This window comes from Antechinus flavipes, chromosome 1 (genome assembly GCF_016432865.1).
Source record: "Antechinus flavipes isolate AdamAnt ecotype Samford, QLD, Australia chromosome 1, AdamAnt_v2, whole genome shotgun sequence".
Classification (NCBI taxonomy): domain Eukaryota; kingdom Metazoa; phylum Chordata; class Mammalia; order Dasyuromorphia; family Dasyuridae; genus Antechinus; species Antechinus flavipes.
Window position 1 is genome coordinate 163,268,084 of NC_067398.1, and position 26,107 is coordinate 163,294,190.

The window sequence follows — 26,107 nt, forward strand, 5'->3', positions numbered from 1 at the left end:
CCCAGTGATAGTCTGCATCATTCCAACTATTCACTTAAAACAAGGTAAACTTTTTTTGTGTTATGGATCACTCTGACAGTTTGCAAATGCTAATGACCATTCTCAGCACTATTCTGAAAATATTCCCTCTCTATTTGCCTTAGGCAAGAAAGAACTGCTATGTGTGAGTTATAAAGAGGGAATTCTTAGGATGTAGTCTCCCTAAAAGGCATGTTTTGTTCTGTGGTTTAGTATGTGTTTACAGAGAAGATGGCAGAATTCAGTATCAATGAAAAGTAATAAAGGAGGAAGGGAGGGATAACAAACCCCACAGATTACTAGGGTTTCCAAACTGCAAAAGATTCAGGTAGTGCCTTGGGTACAGACTGAGAAGTTGTGGAAAGATCCATTTGTATTAGTCTTCTCTTTGGCCAAAAAAGAGGCCATGAGAAAAGCAATTTCTCATGCTTGTTTGCTATTCAGAATTTCCCTACTTTCTTAGATCTTTTCTAACTTGCTATAATGCAAAATTTTTGTGCTTTATTTGCTTTTAGAAAAGAAAAATTGCATACTTCTAAGCAGACTATGTTTTTATCATACTAATTTTTCATTGTATACCTACTTTTTTCCCTCTTTAAATGAGAGCTCATAGAGACAGATGCATGGCTATCCATATACTGACACAAATGAGGTATTTTACACAAAGACACCTAAAATCATGCAAAAAGATAAACAAATTACATTAACTTACCCAAGTTGAGTATAATTGCTTGCTGATTTTGCTAGTTTTGTCATGGACCGTGAATATGCCTCTTCTATCGTAGCCCTGTTTAAAAAGAAACAAAGTTTCCATAACAATACCTATAGTTCAGTACTCAAAAAAACTATCAAGTTAAAAGTCCTACATAAATACCAGATACACTTCAAATTACAATATTTTTAAATGGGCATATTTTTTATCATTTATTTTCCATACTAATATTTTTACAAAGAGATCAAAGTATAGGGAGCTAATTAACATTTATATCTATTTTAAAGAAATTCAAAGAACTTATAGTTAACCACAAGATAGATAGTTACCTCTTCCTTCTTCTATTTAGTACTCAGTGATTACAACAGGAGTGATGCTTATATTCTTTACCATGCTAAATCTCTTGGTATAACACTTAATTCTGCAACATGTATTACATACTTTTACTAGTACTCACTAGTACTCTGATATAGGGCATTATTATACTCATTTTACAGCTCAGGAAACTGAATCCTAGTGACCTGCTCCAAATTAAATAATGAATTATCAGCTCCTGAATTCCAATTCTTTTAAAATTATATCTACTAGCTTCACAAACCAAAACTGTGGTTTATATACTTATTATTTAATTTAAACCTCTGGGTTGCTGCAAGATAAAAAGGGAGCATCAAGGAATGATACAAAGGTATAAAATAGTCCTTTCTACAAAATCGAAGGTCACAGCACACAAATTTCTGGAAATGAGCTAGAAACACCATTTACCCCCAACAACACTTAGGAACAAGGACTGAATGTAATATGCCATCTACAAGCTTTTTTCCCTTTCAAAGCTTATACTTTTAAACCACAATAAAGTAGGCATCGCCACTTAAAGCTACAGTAATATGACAAAATACTGTAGTCATGATAGAAAAATTAAAAGTAGAAAGATAACTCAAGGATCGAAAAAATAAAAAGAAAGAAAATTTTTATCATCTATACCTTCAAAGATTGATGCAACAAAAATTAGTGTGTAATTTCTGAAGACATTTTGACTATAACTTCCTTCTAGTTATCTTTTATTGCCTTGGTTTTCTGTGGCACCATCCCATCCCAGGGACTCCTATAAATCTTTTTCTCAATCTCCCTCCCCCTCATCCCAAATTACAGAAGACTTTCTAAAAAGATCAACTTCTAGGTCCCATTTTCTTTTTCTTTATATATTTTCCCTTTAGAAAGACCATCCATCCATTATTCTAGCCATCTTCTAAGATAATAACAGCATTACAAATTGAAGAACTGAAAAGATATATATATCAGAGTAACTTTGAGGAAAACAGAGAAGTTTAGAAGATGAAAAAATTTAGGAGGAAAAGCAATGATTTCAGTTTCATTCACATTGAGTTTAAGATATCTCTGGGACACAGAGTTTGAAATGTCCAATAGGCAACTGATGATGCAGAACTGAAGCTCAGAGGAGAGATTAGGCTGTAATCATCTTCAAAGATGCCAGTTAAATTCACAGAATTTAACACAGTTCCAAAAGAAAGAGGGAATCCTAGAAGAATGGAAGAAAACTCAGGAAAGAACTGTGGAGAAGACCCACAGTTTAGGGAGCATGAGAAACATGATGAACCAGCAAAAGAGATTAAAGAGTTTGTGAACCAGGAGAAAAGCTAGGGAAAAAAGACAGTATCTAGGAGAACTGGTCAATAGTATTAAATAGGTTTAGAAGGTTTAGGACTGAAAAAGGCCATCAAATTTAGCAATAAATAGATCACTATTCAATTCTATAGGATAAATCATGGGTCCTCAAACTTTTTAAACAGGAGCCAGTTCATTGTCCCTCAGACTGTTGAAGGGCCAGACTATAGTAAAAACAAAAACTTTATTTTGTGGGCCTTTAAATAAAGAAACTTCATAGTCCTGGGTGAGGGGGATAATCGTCCTCAGCTGCCGCATCTAGCCCGTAGCCGTAGTTTAGTATCCTTAACTTTTTTTTTTATATCATGGGAATCTTTGGCAGTCTGGTGAAGTCTACAGATCCTCTCTAGAAATAATGATTTTAAATAATTAAAGAAAATTCAAAATTTCAGGGAAATATAAAGTTGTAATTTTTTTTCTTCCTCACACATATTCAAAGGGCCTGTGGGCGCCAGATTAAGAATTCATGTCAAATATAATCTGATTTCCTATTATTTATTCAGCTAAGTAACAGTGGAGAAAGACAAAAGCTCTGCATCTGGTAGTCAGAAATACTGGACCTTAGACATTTACTGGTTTTGTGACTTTGTGTTAAGTTGTTTAATCTTTGTCTTCCTGTTTCCTTAACTGTAAAATGGAGATAATAATAGAATCTACTTCACAAAGTTGTGAAGATTAAATGATATATTTGTAAAGCACAGTGATTGGCACATAGTAGGCTCTTAATAAATGTTTGTTTCCTTCCATTTCCTCCATAATATTTGCATTATAATATGCATTAGCAATAAGGGTAATAGAAAGATACTTGGTAAGAGAGAACCAACCATATTTCACCTTTGATACTTCTGATATATTATGTGATTGTAAGAATTACTTAAATCTCTCAGTGTTCCAAGAAATTCTAAATTATGAGCTTAAAAGCTGTTGCTGAAATACATTAGTGACAGGAAATTCTTCACCTGAAATTTTTGCTGATTTTAATGATATCACAAGTCTAGACTATTTTTGATATTTTGAAAACTATTTCAACATTATTTCTTTTATAATCCTAGGTATTTTATACATTTAAAAGTATTATTCTGAAAAAGGAACTATAGATTTTTACCAAACTCCCCAAAAGACCCCATGACTCAAAAAAGGTTAAGAACTCCAAACATCATCATCAAAATACTTATATAGCACTACATGCCAGGCACTATGCCAAGCACTTTACAATTATTATCTTATTCAATCCTTACAACTTCGAGCTTCAGGTATTAATATAAATGAGAAAAGCTGAGATGAACAGTTAAGTGATTTGCCCAGGATCACACAGCTATTAAGTGTCTGAGGTCACAGTTCAAATGTGCCTTGGTTTTCTGTGGCACCATCTCATCCCAGTGATTCCTATAAATCTTTTTCTTGATCTCCCTCCCCCTCATCCCAAATTACAGAAGACTTTCTAAAAAGATCAACTTCTAGGCCCCATTTTCTTTTTCTTTATATACTTTCCCCTTAGAAAGAACATCCATCCATTACTCTAACCATCTTCTAAGATAATAATAGCAATCCTCATTCAAGGCTCAATGCTCTATCTACTGTACCACCTAGCTGCTTGTATATAAGAATTATCAACTCTAATCAGATGTTTTGCCACTGTCTAAAATGACTTATCCCTATCCCTTTTCCTGAATTTATGTATACTGTTCTAGGATACCTGGATTGTCTTTCTCTCCATATATTCAAATTCTACTCTTCATTCCTAAAGTAGCTCAAGTCCCATTTCTTCTCTAACAAATCCAGTCAATATATCTTTTCCTCATTCTTCAGTATTTGTCTAGGTCAAATATTTGAGTGCCTAATCTATATTTATGTGAGCTATTTTTAGCTTACCAATTATTTGGATATTATGAGAACTTGACTGAATCAAGAAGCCTTAACTATATCACTTACTAGCTATTGTGATCAAAGGCAAGGCAACTGCTAAGCTTCAATTTTTTCATCCCTTAAATGCACTATAAAATCACAAAAATCACAAATACCTCAGTGTGTTGAGGAAAGAACTTTGTAAAACAAATAAGGAAGTATATAAATGTGAGTAGTTGTTGCCATTTTTGTAAGAATCATTATTAGTATTTTCCTATTTAAATAAAATTCCTAGAGGGGGTAAATTCGAGAGCAGAGTATCTTTATCTCAGGTATATGATCTTGTTTTTAAAATATTCTGGTAAATGTATTTAAATGTAATTTGTTTCCTTTGTAATCCGATGTATTTTATGAGTTTAAAAACAATAGTTCAAGAATGTGCCTATTAGCTTCATTAATCTGTTAAAGAGGTCTTCATGAAACATAAAGTTAAGAACCTCTCTTCTAGACTTCCTTGAAAATAGGGAAATACATAACAAAGATGAAGATAGAAGAAGTGAACTAAGAAATGGAGTGTCTAGTGAAAGACATCCTCTTTCTTTTATTTCTCCTTTCTTATCTAAAGCAACCTGCCCTCCTCCAGCAAATATACAATGTTTGGCCATCCTTCTTCCTCCTATCCTTCGATCATTTCACTAGACATTTCAGCTAGGTACTAATCTTACTGAAGCATCAATACCTGATTGGCTCCAGCCAGATAAAGATAAGCGTCAGTTGTATGGAAAATTAATTTATGATGAATAGTTCGTTCTCTAATGATAAATTCTATTTAATGAAAGCAATGCACAACTACTGAGAATGGGGAAGAGCGCAAATAAGTAAGATTACTGGTAGGTGTTTCTAATCACAAACTGACTTGCAAACAGTGCTACAAAAGTTGAATTCCATTAATAACTAAAATCTATTAATTTGAATAGCTCTGAAATTTAATAGTACTAATCTAAAAGAAGCCCTGTAATTCTTGTAAATATATCAAGATGGAATTTCTAAAGTAATATTTATCAGCTAAACAGCTGGTGATTTACACAATTTCAGATAATTTACTATTTGCTCATCATAGAATTACAGCAATTCTTTTTGGCTAAAGAAACGGCATTTCTTCCTTGTAGTCTACAAAAAAATTCTTTCATATAAAATGTTTACTATATCACCTTACTCTCTATCCTATACTATAAAAAATATAAGATGACGCTTTAAAATTATTGTACATTTTCAAAGTATGTCTGATTACTTCTACATACCTTTTAAAAATGCCAATGTCACTTTAACTGTTTTCTTCTTTAAAAGTTAAAAATGAAATATTTATATTTAAAACACATACCTTTCTCTTACAAAATCTGCAAGTTCTTTTGTTGATATCTGTCCATGTTTCATGTTATGGTAGAGTACATCAAAGCCACTATTTCTTTCCCCCTAAAGGTTAGAAAGAGTTTTAGTTAAACAAAAAAATAAATCAACATATCTTTACAACACTGCAATAAACATTAACACTCAAAGTGATAATTAATTAATTTGCCTTCCTTTCCTCTACATATTAACAACTCTGTTCAAAATGTTTTAAACTGTTTTCATAACATTTCAAGTTACAAACTCATCATTCCAGATAAAATCACTCTCGTTAACTTATAGCTTTTAAAACATCAATCTAGACTTCACTTAAAAAAGAGAGAAATTTAAGATATCGTAGCTGTTCAATATCCGTGAGGTAAATTTTTAATTTTTAAACAATATTACTAGATCTCAGAAAGGTTTTTTTTTTTTTTTAACAGATGTTAAATGGTTCCACTATCTTTAACTCAGGGTGTAATCAAAAATGGTTATCATAATACACTTTAGATTCTAATCCATGATCTATTTTTATGTTTTGGTGAATTTGAGAAAGGAAAAACATAAGAATAACAGGTTTCAATAAAGGAAAGTAGTATCTAATTTGTTTAAAATTGGTCTTGATAAGAAATCTTAGCTTAATCACCAGAAAGGGCAAATAATACTCTCTGGCATACTATACATCTTAGTGCTGTATAATCATGAACAAAATTAAAACTCTATGAATGACAAAGTTGATTAAGATTCAAAAAGCAAAACACCAGCAAATCAAAGTGAAAAGAAATATGATTTTAAATGTGTACTTTATAAAATATACAAATGACTCATAATATACTTAATATACCAGAATTCATTTAAACATCAATGCTCAATTTTTAAATTAGCTTTATTTCTTAATATGAAAGCCCATTATTAGTAGCAAAAAAAAAAAAAAAAAAAGTAAAATCTAAATAGTCCTTAAAAGCTAATTAAATATTTTAAGAATTGACAAATTAGATTTGGCAGTTTCCTTTTTTCAACTATTCAGTTACATGACAAATATGGAAATATGTTTAAAAGAAGTTCACATATTTAACCTATATCAGATTACTTGATGTTTTGGGGAAAGAGGAGGCAAGATAGGGAGGGAGAAACATTTGGAATACAAAATCTTACAAAAATGTATGTTGACGTGCAAAATGTTAGTAGCAGTCCTTTCTGCAGTGGCAAGGAACTGGAAACTGAGTGGATGCCCATCAGCTGGGGAATGGCTGAATCAGTAATGGTATACAAATGTAATGAAATACTGTTCTATAAGAAATGATCAGTAGGCTTATTTTAGAAAGGCCTGAAAAGATTTATATGAACTGATGCTGAGTGAAGTGAACAAAACCAATGTACACAGTAACAAAATTATATCATGTTAAACTGTGATGGATTTTGTCTTATCATCTATGAGATGATTCAAGGCAATTCCAATAGACTTGTGATGGAAAGTACCATCTACAGCCAGAAAAAATTGTGAAGACGAATGTGGTTTAGCATAGTATTTTCACTTTTTTGCTGTTTGTTTGTTTTTGTCTTTCTCATTTTTTTCTTTTGATATGATTTTTCTTTTGCAACATGATAAATGTGAAAATGTTTAGAAGAATTGCATATGTTTAGCCTATATTGGATTACTTGCCATCTGGACGGGGGGGAGGGGGGAAAGGGGGGAAAGATGAAAAGAAAGAAAAAAATTTGAAACACAAGGTTTTGCAAGGGTGAATATTGAAAATTATCTTTGCATATATTTTGGAAAATAAAAAATTGTTATAAAAAAGGAAAAATGAATATTGAAACTTATTTTTACATGTATTTGAAAAAATAAATATTACTGAAAATTTTAAAAAACATACAGTTAAGCCATCCAATTTGATTTCTCTGTAATAGAAGGAAAAAAACCTAATGCTAAAGTATATTTGTTGTAAATGAAAACAATCCTGTAAGCAAATATTATGCAATCTGAAACCAGCTTTTTCCACAACTCAAAGAAAACAGGAAACAGATTATAGGAACTTCCAGTTATGCTGAAGAGTCCCTAATAAGCTCATCAAATTGTATGGCAAATGTGTATTTTGTTACATAAGATACATTTCAGCCCTATAATCATTCTTTAGAATGTTGAGCATTTCTTCCCAAACATTTAAAAAAAAAAAACAAAAGCCTAACTAAGGTCTTTTCTGAACAAATATTTCAACTGAAAAAAATTTCAATTAAATGTTTGGATTTTTTAATTTCAAGTTAAAAGATAGGAACATATTTAGCAACTAACTTTGGCCTTCTGAATTATTTTGTGCCATCCAAATAATAGAGAGGCAACCTTCCATAGTAGATACATCATTGGTCTCCAAATCAGGAAAACTTGGGCTCCAATTCAATCTCTAATCCTTACTAGCTATGTGATCCTGGGCCAGTTACTTAACTTCTAGAGCTCTAGGAAGCTCTTAGATATATCTATAAGGTGGGGAGACAGTGTCAACCTGCCTTGGAAAAAAAAGTTCCTCACCAAGAGCTACCTGTATTAATGATATTAGAAGGTTCTGTCACTCTCTGCTCCAAAGATCATTTTTTCCCAATAGAAGAACCTAAAATTACCATTAGTAATTTAGGTCAAGGTTGGTTGTATAAACTTATGGACTACAACAAGCAGTCATGAATCTGGCTCTCTTCTGATTCTATTACTCATATACAGGCCTGTGATACCAAATCTATTCAAAATTCAGCTATTCTAAATATTGTCAAATAGATTCCAATAAAGCTACATTTTTTTTAACCAAACCTGTGATTTTGTTGGTATAATGAACTTTAGTGAAGAATTTCCTATATCAATGTCATAAAAGTAATAATGATAATAGTATAATAATAATAGCTATTATTTATACAAAGCTTTAAGGTTTGCAAAGCACTTTACAAGTATTATTTCATTTGATTTTCACAGTAACACTGGAAAATAGGTGCTATTATTTCCATCTTATGAAGAAATTGCGACAGTTAAATGACTTGCTCAAGTTCACACAGCTATTAGGTGTCTGAGTTTGGAACTGAACTCAGGTCTTCCTAACCCCTTGTCCAAAGCTGCATCCACTGTGCCTCCTGGCTACCTCTAGGTGTACTGCCTCTGTCCTTAGTTCAATGCTTTGCATAAAGGAGGTAGACACTTAATAATATGTGTTGTCAGGACTGCAACAAAGTTGCCAATGGGCCTGAGGTTAAATGAAAGATTAATCCTAGAGAAAAGAAAAAACACAAAGCCAAATTTTCCTGATTTTAAGGCCTGCTCTCAATATCCCACATAAACAACCATGCTTTGATACTACCAAACTTGAGGCAACTAAAGCTGGTGCATTTTGCTTATAACAGAACCATTTAAGTTCCTCATTCAAATTCCATTTACTCTGATTTTTTTATACTTGTCCATCACACACCTTATCTCCAAATCCCCAAGAGACTGGCAGCAACAAATTAGAGGGCAGGAAGAGAAAGCAAATAGCTAGTTTTGTAAGAGTTACAAAGTACATCAAGATATTATCTCTTGATCTTCACATTCCTATGACATAGATCTTATTATCTCTATTTTACAGTAAGGAAACTGAGGCTAAGAGAGATTAAGTGACTTGCCCAGGTCACATAATATTGTCTCACTTACAATTCAAACTCCAGTCTTCCTGCCTCCAAGTCTTATGCTCTTATCCACTGTACACTATTGGCTGACATCCAAAAGTGCTCAGATTGACAACGTCCACACTTTTATGTTTAAAGGCCATAGTTCCACAACTAAGCAATAAGAATGTGAGTAAGATGGCAGAAATGATAAGATAGTTGAAGTAAGCAGGGGGTAAGAGACTTTGCAACTCAAGAGAATCATGAATTCACAGGCCATTTGCTTCCTTTCTCATAAACTATTGCAGCTCTCAATTCTATATTTTGCATTATTTTCTCCAAAATAAATACTTTTGAGGAGGAAACCACAGAAAATAGGGTATACAAAAATTTTGGCAGTTTTACTTACAACAACAAAAAATAAAATATAATCGATTAAGAACCATGCCTAAGTGTAAAAGGGCAGGTCGATTCTTTGAAAACTCCCATATCTATGAATCATAACATTTGAAGTAATTGCAAATCAGCCTTCACTGAGGCAGATGATGCTTGTGAATTGGAAATGAAAAATTAGAGGCAGGAGGAGAAAGGTTAGAGAATGCAACTGCCTCTCAATCTCCTTATATCATTATTATCCTCTCATGCAAAGGGATTTATTTTACTGGATAGAATTAGATTCCCAGCAGCCATTATCAGGTAGCTCCTGTATCAAATGGTGCCCAACATGTAGCACAAGAAACAGAAGCAGCAGAACCTCGAGAGCTGTTCATGAGTAGGATTCTCTCAGGAGAGTTCCTTCAGTAACTCACGGGGAAGGAAAGGGAGAAGAGACCCTGGTAAGACTTTTTCAGTCGGGGTAATTAAAATGGGCTAACACACCAAAGAGCTGAGCCAGGAGACTGATGAGGAACATATGAAAAGTGCCTGCTCTGACTACAATCCAACTTCTCCATTGGTCAGAAAGTTTGCCTCCACAATGGACTATTATGATGTTAGATGATGTCAGTAAATTATATCTCATAAGATTCAACACCTGCTATAGCATCTCACCCAGCAACCATCCAGAGGAATAGTGCTGTTTGCATTCCTCAATATTCAGACTCAGATAACAGCTCCTTCACAATATTGGACAAACTTACTCTTGGGGGAAAAATAATCGTATTCCCATAGAACAAAAAATGGGGAATTGTTAAAGGTCACATCTAAGTGTGAAAGAACAGGTCAGTTCTCCAGAAAGCCCCCACAACTATGAATCATAACACACTTTAAGGAATTGCAAATCAGCTTTTACTGATGTAGATGTTGCTTATGAATCAGGAATAAAATAAATTGCAGGAAAGAGGAAAGAAGTCAGAGAATACATCTGCCTCTCACAGTCTCCTTATCATCTTCTCACAGGAAAGGATCTATTCTGCTGGACAGAATTAGATCCCCAGCAGCCACTAGCAGGCCCATAGCAATAATCTACATGTCTAGTAATTGAGGAAAAATTGAGCAAACTGGTAGATTCTACATTCCTCATGTTTTTTCATTATAATGAGTAAAGAAATATAAAGTGTGAAGAAAGTAAAATTAACATTATATACTCAACATTGCTAATTAAATGAAAAGAAAAACATTTGGGGGTCTACCATTACTATTTCTTCAGTGTTTACGATCAAAGTTCTCTACTCACCCTAAATTACAAAATTTAAATTAAAAGGGACTTTTGACTTCACAGAATTTAATATGTACAAAATAGATAAGATAACACATATTGAAGACATACAATATTTCATTAAAGCCTTAGCAAATTATAAAATAAGGCTGTTATGGAAGGGTAGATTAGAAATAGATAATATTTGATTTTTGGTTTAAAGGATGAGTAGGAATTTGACAGAAGACAAGAAGAGAATTATACCTGATATAGGTAATAATATGAGAATCAGGGGCAGACGTAGTCTAATATGGCCATGTCATATAATACATGGAAAAGGAGTAAGGAAAGCTAGACCTCAAATTGTGGAGGGCACTGAATACCTTCAAAGAGCTTACATCTTCCAAGAGGAAAACATCTACTATTCAAATGAAAATACAGTATACATATAAATATATAGTGACAGGGAAACAGGATAAAAGGCATTGCCTTATTGGGAGCTGAAACGGAAATATCTCTCGCAGAAGACTCAACTGAGCACTAAAGGGAGTCACGAGTTCCAGAAGCAGAAGTAAAACATAATAGAATGCCTGTGCAAAAAGCAGCAAACAGAATAGAACATAAACATATACAGGAACAAGTTGAGCTTGAAAATGGAATAATTTGAAAACGGACTTGGAAAAACAAGCTAAAGCCAAGTTATGAAAAGATTAAAATACTAGAAGAATTTGTGTTTTTTCTAAAGGCAATGAGTAAGCACTGAAAAATCTTAAGGGAAGTGATATCATTCAACCTATGCATTAGCTGTGTGGAAGATGGTCCAAAAATGCAAGGATAAAAATATAAGTTCATTTGCAATAGTCCCAGGCAAAAGATAATGAAAACTTTATCTAACTCAAAATTGGTTTGAGTTAAGAGTAGAAAGAAGGGAACAAATCTGAATAAGGATGGTAAGATGGTGACAAAACCATTTGTCTTATAGAACCTTTAACACAAATAGGGAAGTCAGAGTAAAAGATAAACCCCAAAGTTATGGCCATGGGGAAATGGATGACACCAAATGTTGACACAATAAACAGAAATAGTGAGGTCAGTAAGGTTACAAAGAAGAATGAAGGGAAAACATAATGAATTCTTCTTGGCACATAAAAACAGATAGTAGTTATATAGTGTTTATAGGTTACAAAGAGTTTCATAAACATTTTCTCACTCAAACCTTACAACAACCCAATGAAATAGACAAATATATTATTGTCTTCATTTTACTGATTAAGAAACTGAGAGTCAGAGACATTAATAATTCCCCCAAACTCAAAAAGCTATTCAGTAATAGGGCTACAAACTGAACACAACTCTTTCTATTTCAAATCCCAATGTTTCCCTTTCCACTTTATCAATAAGTTTTAGTTATATTGTCTTATATGGAGCTGAGGATGTGGATCTTGAGTTCAAAAGTGAGAGGCCTAAATACATGCTTGATATCTTCATAGTTTCAAAACTTTGAGCATGTCTAAGTCTACCAGATTCTTGGAACACCTACATTAGATGAGCAAAGAGAGGGTGCAGGAACAAGGAAACGAATCAGAGGAGTGATTGAAGAGTAAGGAAAACCAGAAAATTCTGGTGTGTATGAAACTGCTAGAGGAAAAAAGTACACTTAGAAGGGGATGATTAACATTGTCAAAAACAGCAAAAAGATCAAGAAGGATAAAGACTGAAAAAAGACCACTGGATTCCTTTGTTAGGTTGCCAGGTGACCTGACAAAACAATTTCCTTTCTGACCTTTTTAGACAATTTATTTTACTCTCCCTTCATGAACGCGTAGTCTCAAGAAAATTGTTTGACTAGCTGTTCCTCAACCTCGACACTCCTCCTACCTACATGCTTTGAATATACGGAGAATGGCTTCCTCCATCTTGCCTCTCAAAATCTTTAGCTTTCCTCAAGGCTCAGAGAGAAATGCTATTGTTTTCTTGAAGAAACCTTTCCTGATGCCTGAAGTTATTAGTCTCTCTTGTCAAATTACCGTGTATTACTTGCCTATACACATATTTTCTCTCCAGTATAATGTAAGGTACTCATAGGAGGGAACTGTTTTCATTCTTGTCTTTTCATCCCTTGTGTTCTAACAAGATCCCTTACAAATAGTAAGCACTTTATAAATGTTGGCTGAATGAATTCCCCAACACTTATGGATAAATAGGACATGTTTATATTTGAATATATAATGGACAATGATTCTAGATGCATGATAAAGTCCTGGCATAATCTGCTCTTTTGCACCAACACATGAAACAACTTATTATAACTAGGCTTTTTTCCAAATGAAAATGACTTTCTAGAGAGATAAGAGGTCAGGACTGACAATCTATCTTGTGGATCATGTAGCCCTACAAAAAAGATTTACTACTCAAAAAAGACTTCTAACAATCCACAAGAGAAAAAACAAACAGATGAAGAAAATTCTATCTACAACAGGAGTTCTTAACTCCTGGGGGCCATGGACAAGGAGTCTGTGAGTTTGAATGGGGAAAAAAAAAGAATTGCATCTTTCTTTTTCATTAACCTCAAATTAAAATTTAGCAATTCTTTCAATTATTTAAAACCATTACTTTGAGAAGAGGTCCAGTGACTTCACCAATTACCAAAGGGAGTCTATGACTGTAACAAGGTTAAGAATCCATGAATTGGACAGGTTATTAATTGTCAGTCTATAATTTGAACAAATAGCAAAAAGACAATAAACTAAAAGTTTAGAATTGAATAGGAAGTAAGGAAGAAAGCTGAGTTGCATTTCAGAAACTGTTAAGTAATTTCAATGATCCCAAGCACCTCACAGACATAAAACTTCATTTACTTATTTTTAAAACCAACACTTTCTCTGAGATGCTAAATGGGTGAAAATCAATTGAAGAAGCAATAAGTATGAGTCTGCCAGCCAGAAATATTTGTTTCAGGACTTATTATGTAACAAAACTTTGTGAATACAAAAAGGAAGATAGTACCTGCCCTCAAAAAATTGCATTCTAATTTGAGAAGAGAAGGCAAAAGGAAGCTTGGGTTGCAGGGAATGGAACATAACTGAAAAACTCCATAGTGTCCCCTGCAAAGGAATGAAACGTGGCCACCCTGAGTGTACTCCTTAAATAGAAGTTCTAGGAGGAACCATCTAATCAGAGGAAAAGCCTACAGGAATCAGACAATACTTCCATTGCATGAAATTCCAGGGTTGGAGTGATTTTTCAGGATGAATAATTGGTTTCTCAAGATGAATACAGCCTGGAGATTAGAAGGGAAACAATAAACTGGGAAAACATTTTTACAGTCAAAGGTTCTGATAAAGGCCTCATTTCCAAAATACATAGAGAATTGACTCTAATTTATAAGAAATCAAGCTATTCTCCAATTGATAAATGGTCAAAGGATATGAACAATTTTCAGATGAAGAAATTGAAACTATTTCTAGCCATATGAAAAGATGCTCCAACTCATTATTAATCAGAGAAATGCAAATTAAGACAACTCTGGGATACCACTACCACCTCTCAAATTGGCTAAGATGACAGGAAAAGATAATGCTGAATGTTGGAGGGGATGTGGGAAAACTGGGAAACTGATACATTGTTGGTGGAATTGTGAATACATCCAGCCATTCTGGAGAGCAGTTTGGAACTATGTTCAAAAAGTTATCAAACTGTGCATACCTTTTGATCCAGCAGTGTTTCTACTGGGCATATATCCAAAAAATATCTTAAAGAAAGGAAAGAGACCTGTATGTGCAAAAATTTTGTGACAGCCCTCTTTGTAGTGGTAGAAATTGGAAACTGAGTGGATGCCCATCAATTGGAGAATGGCTGAATAAATTGTGACATATGAATGTTATGGAATATTATTGTTCTGTAATAGAAATGACCAGCAGGAAGATTTCAGAAAGGCCTGGAGAGACTTACATGAACTGATGCTGAGTGAAATGAGCAGGACCAGGAGATCATTATATATTTCAACAACAATACTATATGGTGATCAATTCTGATGGACATGGCTCTCTTCAACAATGAGATGGACCAAATCAGTTCCATTTGTTCAGGAATGAATACCAACTACACCCAATAAAAGAACTCTGAAAAATGAGTGTGAATTTCCAATCCCTCTGTTTTTGTCTGCTTGCATTTTTGATTTCCTTCACAGGCTAACTGTACATTATTTCAAAGTACAATTCTTCTTATGCAACAAAATAACTATACGGATATGTATATAAATATTGTATTTAACATATACTTTAACATATTTAACATGTATTAGTCTGGGGGAGAAAGTGAGGGGAAGGAGGAGAAAAACTGGAACAAAAGGTTTTGCAAGTGTCAATGCTGAAAAATTACCCATGCATATATCTTGTAAATAAAAAGCTATAATAATAATAATAAAAAAGATGAATACAGTCTGGAGACAACAAAGTGACAGGGAGGCAACAGAGAGATGTATGGAAGACATAAATAGGCTGTAGTATATCAAAAATAACTTAGATATCCAGGAAATACGAATTTGAAAGGTGAATCTTCATGCAGACAGAATAGTAATAAGTAATAAATATACAATTGTAATATGGCTTTGGTACCCATAGAATGCTAAAAGATCTAGAGGAAGCATTTCAGATGTCTTCGGAAGGATTTATGGGAAAATATAAGAGAGGAACTATACAAGATGAGAAAGTGTTGTGGACAGGATCCATACCACTGGAGGGAATATTCACATTAATAAGCTTGTGAATATATTGAAGTACACATCTCATCCTCCATCTATCCCAATTAGATTATATTGCACTTAATAAATGTTTGTCAAATGAAAGTTGGTTGAATGAATGAAAAAGTATTTACCATATGTGTCAGACACTAAGCTAAATCCTAAGGATCTAAGGACACAAACACTTACACCCATACATTAGAGAGAGAGACACACACACACAGAGACAGAGAGAGACAAAGAGACAGATTGAGACAGAAAGAAAGAGAGAGAAAGATATTTCCTGCATTCAAGAAAGCTTACGTGTTAATAGAAGGAAATAATATGTATAGGATAACCAGGGAAGAGTTTTCTGATCTGGGGAGTCACAGAGATTCAGAGTAGAATCATAGAGCAATTAAGTAGCACACTTTCCAAAAGTAATGGGTACGCTGATTTGATTAGTTTCCAAAGAAAAAAATTAGTGGGAGGTAGGGATGGATGATAGATGAAGATAAAGAAGTCTAGTCCATAGCAAGTGTTTAGAGATAAATTAAATATTTAATAAATAATAAATATTTAAATATTACATCTAATTGGCATATTAGTTGATTAGAATTATAATTAAGAAAAGCATGGTTTAACTTAAAACTTAAAAAAAAAAAAATCATCTTTCCTTATATCACAGAATCTTAGAGCTAAAAAGTGTCATGGAGTCCAATCTACCAAAACAAACACTAGAAATAAAAATTTAATCAAAAACTCAGGAGTCAGTATTTAAAAAGATCAAATGCACCAGAAAATTTAGAAGATAGCGTGTGGCATAAGACAAGCTCTAAATTTGGAGTTAAACAGGGATTACAACCATTCTGGAGAGCAATTTGGAACTATGCTCAAAAAGTTATCAAACTGTGCATACCCTTTGATCCAGCAGTGTTTCTACTGGGCTTATACCCCAAAGAGATACTAAAGGGAAAGGGACCTGTATGTGTCAAAATGTTTGTGGCAGCCCTGTTTGTAGTGGTTAGAAGCTGGAAAATGAATGGATGCCCATCAATTGGAGAATGATTGAGTAAATTGTGGTATATGAATGTTATGGAATATTATTGTTCTGTAAGAAATGACCAGCAGGATGAATAGAGAGAACTGGCGAGACTTACATGAACTGATGTTAAGTGAAATGAGCAGAATCAGGAGACCATTCTATGCCTCAACAACGATACTATATGAAGATGTATTCTGATGGAAGTGGATTTCTTCGGCAAAGAGATCTAACTCAGTTTCAATTGATCAAAGATGGACAGAAGCAGTTACACCCAAAGAAAGGACACTGGGAAATGAATATAAATTGCTTGCATTTTTGTTTTTCTTCCCGGGTTATTTCTATCTTCTGAATCCAATTCTCCCTGTGCAACAAGAGAACTGTTCGGTTCTGCACACATATATTGTATCTAGGATATACTGTAACCTATTTAACATGTATAGGATTGCTTGCCATCTGGGAGAGGGGGTGGAGGGTGGGAAGGGAAAAACTGGAACAGAAGAGAGCGAAAGGGATAATGTTGTAAAAAATTACCCTGGCATGGGTTCTGTCAAGAAAAAGTTATTTTAAAAAATAAAAAATAATAATAAAAAAATAAACAGGAATTAAATCCCAGATTTTCTACATAATATCTATATGTCCTTTATACCTCCACATCCAACCTTTTCCCTCCACTCAGACTGCTATCAATCTAGTTTTAAGATCATTAGCTCCTCTCACCTGAACTATTCCACAATCTTCCTAAATTAGTATCCCTATCTCAAATATCCATTTTATCTATCCTTCACACAATTATCAGATGCACTTTAGGAAAATTACTTTGATAATTTTCCTAAATTATCCCTAAGTGCCTAAATTTTTGGCATTTGCAGATAGCAAATGCACAGGAAAGGTACAATTTCTTAACCTGATTAATTATAGAAAAGTCCCTCCCCACTCCTAAATTTCTATGTCTCTAGTTTAACATTGGGCTAAGCCCATAAAACTCTCAGCCCAGTTTCTTTATCCAGAAAATAAGGGATTAAATTTGAGGATTCTTAAGGTTTCTTTAGCTAAAAGAAAGATTAATATTAAATGTTCCACTCATATTGTCCTCTGCTCCACACCTGGCAAAGAGATAAGGCTTACGGAGTTGATTTCTGAACCCTGTTGACATATCTATAATTTTATCACAATTCTTAAATTTACCTACTGTTTTTCAACAACTTTTTTGTCTCATTTGAAGACAAGAACCCCTAGCTGGGGTTCTGCAACGTTCACATTACATTTATCTTTATTTTTAAGCATTATGTTTTTAATCTTACGCATTCTTTTTTACACTATACCTAAATTTAAGAAGTATTTGTCAAAAAGATAAATAGAAAAATTTTGAGAAATATTAACTCCATATTAATTTCTAACAAAATAAATCTTGAGAAACTATATTTCTGTTACAGTAAGCTTCATGAACAAGACATTCTGATGTCAGGCATTTCTCTGGCTGTTTCCTATACCTGGAGCATTCTCCCTTCTCCTTTTTGACTACTGAAAACTTTTAAGTCCCAACAAATCTGACCTTCTACAGGAAACCTTCCCCAATTCCTCTTAATCCCAGTGACTTCTCTGTTAATTATTTCTGACTTATTCTTTATAGAACTTTTAAGTAAAAATATTAATATAAAATAACTAAATACATTAATATAAATATATGATTTTAAATTAACTAAAAATTTCAGATCTTCATGGAAGGCAAGCAGGCAGGGAAAAAAAAGCATTTATTAAATAACTATTATGTGCTAAGCATTTTTACAAATATTATCTTATTTGAGCCTCACAACAACCCTTGTGAGGTAGGTGCTATTACATTTTAGAATTGGGGAAACTGTGGCAGATAGCGGTTAAATGATTTGCCAGGATCACAGCTAGTATCCCAGGCTCAATTTGGATACAGGTCTTTCTGACTCCGTGTTCAGTGCTCTATCCACTGGAATATTTGCTTCTGCAAGAATAGTGAATTTCAAAACACTTCTTACTGATAAATCTGTATTACATTTTTATAATGGAAACTTACCAGGGTAAAAAGTAGAAGAGTTATTTCTCTCAAAAAGGTATTTTTCCCTCAGGGAGGATAGCTATTTATATTACTATGCATCACCTTGAAAATAGTTATAATCATAAGGTTTGTTAAAATGCTTTTGGAATGCTATAATTGTCAACATAAAACCTTGCTCACTAGTTGGAAGTCTTTAAGTCTGGAATTAAATGACATTCTTACCCAATTGTGGCAAGCTTATTTACAGCTGGATTATTCATTAGTTTAATTGATACTTAAGTCAGGCAAATAACATTTTTGTGCACTTACTCTCCTGGGTTTCTGCAGTATTTAACAAGCTTCTATTGCCTGAAGCAGTTTTGGTTAGAAGAGTACAACATATTCTCCTGGATCTATTCTTTTAGAGAAACATTTCTTAATTGACAAAAACATATATTAAAATACTACTGGTAAACAGAAAAGCAAAAATACAGAAAGCCAATAATTTTAGTATCTACTGTCACTGGATAACATGTGTGCTCACGTCAAAGTACTTTACAGAATTCTGGATTTTCCAATGAAGAAGTGCCAGGACAAGAGTCAGAAAGTCCAAGTTCTATCTGACCTTGGAAAAGTCACTTTACTTCTGCTTGCCTCAGGTTCAACTGTAAAATGGGGGAAAACACTACAATCTCCAGGGGTTGTTATTTGGCTCAAATGAAATAATCTTTATAAAAGTGTTGAGCACAGTGCCTGGAGCATCATAGGAACTATATAAATGTTTTATTACTAAATTCTACATTCTATATTTTACTACAATTAAAAAGTTAAAAATTTTCACAAATATCATATATATTATAAATCATTACAAAGTCTTTCCCTCCTAAAGAGGCTCAAGTGACTGGTCTGAAGTCAACAAGGTTTCTTTAGGGAACACAAGCCTTCCAGCATCTAAAGCCTCCTCTAGCAACAACAATAATGAATAATTAGCATATATATATCTATATATTAATTTTTTAAGATTACAAGCTATATTATTATATTTGATTATCATGATCACTTTGGGAAATTCTATTCAAGTTCTATTCTATTCAAATTATCATTCTGTCAAATTCATTGGAATTTACTAGGAAATTAAATTATAAATTAAAGCCTAAAGTCACAAAGACTGTCTAGATTTTTATCTTATCCAAAAAAAAAAAAAAAAAACTGGGAAAACTAGAATCTTCTTAAAGTTTCTAATGGAATAAATCTTAAGTCCATAATTAAGGATGACTGAAAAAAATTCAAAGGTATTTTCTCAAAACTTTTCAGTATAATTATAAATTCAAAAGTATTAAACTAGCACTACTGTATTTCCATTTTGGTAGAAAAAATATATAATTGGACATTAGTGACAATGATAATGAATATATACCAACTATGGCAATGTTGCCTATTTCAAGTGTCAAGGATCATATGATGGAATATAAGGACAGAGCATGTGGCAGAGGAAAAATAATATGAAATCCACAAACTTTATTTAGCAATGGTTTTGCCCTTTTTATACATTAAATCTCTCAAAGCTCTCAACAAAATAATATGATTTACTGATTAAGATTCATCTTAAATGACTGACAAATGATTTAGATGTCCAAGTTGCAAGAACAGGGAAATAATCCACAAATAGTATAATAATAATTAAGAATTGATTATACATTGTTCCCTCATCTTTTCTTTTACTTTCTCTAATAAATAAGGGAGATAATGTCTCTTTCAGCCTCCATCTCTTTTCCCAATCACTCCAAAAGAAGATATTATTCTATCTCCACATTTTCTATTACTTTCATTATTATCCCTTTGTATTCTTTTACATCTATCTATTTTATTCCCTTACCTTTTCCAACAGGGCTCATATAACACATAAAATATTGTATGTTTCAAACAGTAATTCCAAAATCTTTTCTTTTAATATTATAATATCTATTAGCACCAAACATAAATTTGATAATGATAGACCATTGCTGCCATTTTTTATTTTGAAATCCACTAGAAAGTGCAGAAGTACCTGGCAAATTTTTTTTTCCCTAAATTATTAAGAACTACAAAACTGCTGAATTCAATTACAACTGTTAAAGTTATGAAATGTTTTTTTCATCTGCAACTTGCAGAAAATTAGAATCACTCTCTTATCAGCAATTTGTACATTTGATATCTTTAGATTAAAGTACTTAATTTAACGTGTGAACAGACTGAACCAGATGGCATCTAAGGTTCCTTTAAGTTCCAAATAAATGATTCTATCAATATCAAAATTCTACTAACAAAGTCAATGACAAAGTTTGCCTAGAATAGACTAAAATGTCCATCTTTTTATAGATGCGCGGTCTAATCCAGTAACTACAGGACTAGGTTTATAACATGAGGAAGTTATAGACAAGAATAACAAAAATATTTATAGCACTACTATTTAGAACAACTAAGACAAACTATGTGCCCAGCAATTAGAGAATGACTGTACAAATTGTGGTATATGACTTTTTTGGAATATCATGGTGCCATAACATATAACAAATTATAAAGACAAAAGAAAAAAGATAACATTTGTAAGTGATGCAGAGTAAAGAAAGCAGAGTCAAAGAACAATATATAGATCATATAAATTATCACATTAAAATGCAACAAAACTCAGGCCAAATACAAAGGACAATGATCACACTAACTTGTTCAAAGTTAAAGCACAGACTGCTTTTTATGTTAGCAAAATACTGTGATACAGATGTCTATCAACTGAGGAACAATGAAACCAACTAAAATTTTTTTTTAGTGTAACACAATACAATAAATATGAGAAATTCCGAGATACAATGGAAGACTGAAATAAACAGAACCAGATTAACTGTATATACATTGGAAAAATGTAAATAGAAAGACAGAAATGAATATAACTCAGAAGTTAAGACAATGCACCTTAATTAATTAATAAGCATTAATTAAACATCTACTATGTCCCAAAAGATATTTTAAAGCACTGGGTACATAAAGACAAAAATCAAACAGTTTCTGTCCTCAAGGACAGACTATTGGGAAAGTTGACATGTACAAATATAAGGATGTTAAAAAATACATACAAAATAAATGCCAAGAAAATTTGCAGGATGGGAAGCTACTAAGAGCTGTGAGAACCAGGAAAGGCTTTTATGCAAGAGTTTCATGTTATAGTCAGTGAAACTAGAGATTTTAAGAGGCCATGTTAAGAAGGCAATGAATTCCAGACTTCAGGAACAGAGTGTTGCAAAAGTCCAGAAACAGAAGACAGAAAGGAGTGTCTTGTTTGAAGAATAGCAAGAACAACAGTTTGGTTAAACTGGAGTATAGAGGTGAATGATATATAATAAGTATAGAAATGTGAGTTGGAGCCAAAATGAATGAGCTTTAAATATCAAACATAGAAATCTGTATCTTATCCCACAAGTAACATAGGGTTGTTTGAAGTTTATTGAAAGCAGAAAAGAGATACAGGGACAAACCTGTGCTTTAAAATCATCACTTTGGCGATGGTAAAGAGAATGATATGAAGAAAGAGAAATTGAAAGGCAAAGAAAATCAACTCAAAATTGAAAAATAGTATGGCAGAAACTAGGCATTGACCAACACCTAACACCCTATACCAAGATAAAGTCAAAATGGATTCATGAATTAGACATAACCAGTGATATTATAAGCAAATTAGAGGAGCAAAGCATAGTTTACCTCTCAGATCTGTAGAGAAGGAAGGAATTTATGGCCAAAGAAGAATTAGAGTACATTATGAAATGCAAAACGGATAATTCTGATTAATTTTTAAAGTTTCCGTACAAACAAAACCAATGCAGACAAGATTAAAAGGGAAGCAAAGAACTGGGGAGAAATTTTATATCCAAGGGTTCTGATAAAGGGTTCTGTTTCTAAAATATATAGAAAATTGACTCAAATTTGTAAGAATATAAATCATTTTCCAATTCATAAATGGTCAAAGGATATAAACAGACAATTTTCATATGAAGAAATTAAAACCATTTCTAGTCATATGAAAAAATGCCCTAAATCACTATTGATCAGAGAAATGCAAATTAAGACAACTGTGAGGTACCACCATACACGTCACAGATTGGCTAAAATATAGGAAAAGATAAATGACAAATGTTGGAAGGAATGTGGGAAACCTAGGACACTAACATCTTGTTGGTGAAGTTGTGAACCGATTCAACCATTCTAAAGAGCAATATGCAACTATACCTAAAGGGCTATCAAACTTTGCATACTCTTTGATCCAGCAGGGTCTGTACTGGGCATGTATCCCAAAGAGATCATACAAAAGGAGAAAGGAACCAATGTACAAAAATGTTTGTAGCAGTCTTTTTTATAGTGACAAGGAATTGGAAACTGAGTGGATGATCATCAGTTGGAGAATAGCTGCATAAATTACGACATATTAATATTATGGAAGGTTATTGTTCTATAAGAAATTAACAGGAGGATTTCAGAAAGGTCTGGAGAGACCTGCATGAACTGATGCTAAGTAACGTGAGTAGAACCAAGAGAATATTGTATAGAGCAACAAAATTATGTGATGATCAATTCTGATGGATGTGGCTCTTTTCATTGTGATGGAGAGAGCCATCTGCAACCAGAAAAAGGGCTATGAGGACTGAATGTGGATCACAACATAATATTTTCACATTTTTTGTTGTTTGTTTGCTTTTTGTTTTCTTTCTCTGATTTTTCTTGTGTAGCATAGTAACTATGGAAATATATATAGAAGAACTACAAATGTTTAATATATATTGGTTTATTTGCTTCTAGGAAAAGGGGTGGGGAAAAGGAGTGAAAAAAATTTAGAATATAAGACGTTGAAAACTATCTTTGCAAATATTTTGAAAATAAGAAGTTATTATTTAAAAAAATAAAAGGTCAATTCAAATTCAATTACTGAAATAGTCCACACAAGATATAATGAGGATGCAATACAGTGATCCAAGGCAATTCCAATGGACATAGGCTGGAAAATGCCATCCATATCCAAAGAGAGAACATGGAGACTGAATTGAGAATTGAAATACACTATTTTTATCCTTTTTTTTTTTTTTTTTTGGTTTGCTTTTTCTTTCTTGTGGTTTTTCTTTTTTGTTCTGATTCTTCTTTCACAACATGACAAATATGAAAATATTTTTGAAATAATTATATATGTATAATTTACATCAGTTTGCTTGCTGTTCTGGGAAGGGGAGAGGTAAGGAAAGGAAGGGAAAAAATCAGGACTCAAAACCTTGCAAAAATGAAGTAGTTTATACCACCATATAACACTATAAAAATGAAGATAGTTGAAAACTATCTTTACATATAATTGGAAAAATAAAATATGATTGAGGGGGGAAAGTTCTTGAGACCAAAAAACAAACAAACAAACAAAAAAGATATGATGAGGATCTAAGGGCAGAATTCAAAAAAAAAAACCTATGTGAGCAGAGTTGGAATCAACAAAATGATTTGAAAACTGTATGGCATTATGGCGGAGTATGTATGGCATACCAGATTTTAAGTCAGAAGATCTGGGTTCAAAACCCAAATCTATCACTTAGATGTATGATTTCAACTAATTGCTCCAGGGTCTATTTCCTCATTTATAAAGTGAGGATAGACTAGATGACCTCTAAGGTTGCTCCCAACCCCAAATCTATAACTCAATTATGACATGGAGTCAAGGTCAACTCGAAAGCTATATTCCTGGGTAACTAGAGGGAGTTGGAAAAGGGGTCAATTTAGAGGTAAAAATAAGTTTCATTCTACAGAAGTTGATTTTGAGATAACTATGGAATACTCAGTTCAAAAAATTCAATGTACAGTCATACCCAATGTGTAACTAGAACTTAGGAAAAACTAAGTTTAGAAGAGACATATAGACATAGAAGAGAAGATGTAGGAATTAGCTCCCTGTCTTCACTGCTGAGCTAGGGGACCAAGAATATGAAATACTATATATACTGTCAGATACTTTCCCCTTTTCTTTTTTCATCTTTGTTATGAGGGAAGATTCTCTGGGTAGGGAAGGATGAGACATTTGGATTAATGTAAAAAAAGTTATCTTTGAAAAATTCAAAAATAAAGTTAAATACAAATTAATTGAATGACTCAACAATTCTGGAAAATGTGAAACTATGCCAGAAAAGTTACTAAACTGTTTCTAATCTCTAACTCAGTGATTTTACTACTGGTTTTGTAGCTTAAGGAGATTATTGACATCAAGAAAAGACCAATATGTACAAAAATATTCATAGTGGCATTAATTGTAATGACTGAATAAACTAGTATGTTAATATGATGGAATATTATTACACTAAAAAGACTAGAATATATAATGAATTCAGAGAAAAATGGAAAAACTTATATTAAGTAACAGAGTTGATAAAACCTTCATCAAAAGAATTTTATATGTCTCCAACAATGTAAATAGTAACCCAGTCCTGACTCAAGTTTCCCTAATTGTTCTGCTTATAATTGTATGCTCAGTCCTGTGGAAACCACCACCTCTCTCTTAATCAGAATATTTGATAAGGATAAAATATCTTATGTTTTAGAATATCAAAATTCCTCTCCCCATCCCAAGCTATTAGAATATCAGATACTGTCTTAACAAGATACCTCCCCCCATCTCCAGTGGAGTATCCCTCACTATCAGAGTCCCTCCGCTCTCAGCATCCTGACTCCACCCCTGCCTCAGTCTATCCCCCTGAGTCTGAGCTATGTGTATATATGTCATTGAGAACTCACATTGTTGCTGGATTCTTGGAGACAATAGATACATTCAGCCCTGGGACCAAACTATGGATCCATTTGGCACCAGTAAATCTCTCCCTTTTAATAAATTATTAAATATTCTCTAAGCTCTATCTTGCCTCAGTTTCTCCAGCATTAAAATATAAACTGGGAGAAAGAATGTGAGATAGTTGAAGCACATAGTATTTTCTTTTAACAAAGAGTAAATTACAAAAAGGTAAGATAAAAAATGTACTTATAGTGATAATCACTTTTATGGTACTTTGTTCAACTCTTCTCCTGGGGGAAAAAATTGTTGGTAGTTTGTTGTGTGTGCTATAAAACATGAAACTTAGGAAATAAAATAAAAAACCATGTGGAATAAATAAATGTCATTTCTCCTCCACATAGTGTACATACTACCTAAGATAGTATATAACTTAAGAACTAAACTAATTAAATATATTTTATGTCCTAGTTAACTTAACAGTCAATCTTTTCTATTCTCCAACTTACTCTCTTTAAGCTTATTTACTGTGTCTCTTCCATAGCTTTATGTATCACCCTTAAAGGTAAAATACATGAAGTATTCCTGATGAATCAAGACAAGATAATTTTATATATTTAATAAATACTTGTCAACTACAGCTTCTTCCTTT

At 32.9% G+C, this 26,107-nt stretch overlaps 1 protein-coding gene across 1 annotated transcript in view; it reads right to left on the reverse strand.

Moving 5' to 3' along the window:
- FCHO2 (FCH and mu domain containing endocytic adaptor 2) overlaps positions 1–26,107 on the reverse strand; it is a 152,213-nt gene that overhangs the window by 119,716 nt on the left and 6,390 nt on the right. The window contains exons 2-3 of the mRNA XM_051992371.1: positions 5,640–5,731; positions 731–805 (exon numbers count right to left, since the gene is read on the reverse strand). Of these exons, the coding sequence (XP_051848331.1) occupies positions 731–805; positions 5,640–5,731 (167 nt within the window). The remainder of the gene's footprint in view (positions 1–730; positions 806–5,639; positions 5,732–26,107) is intronic.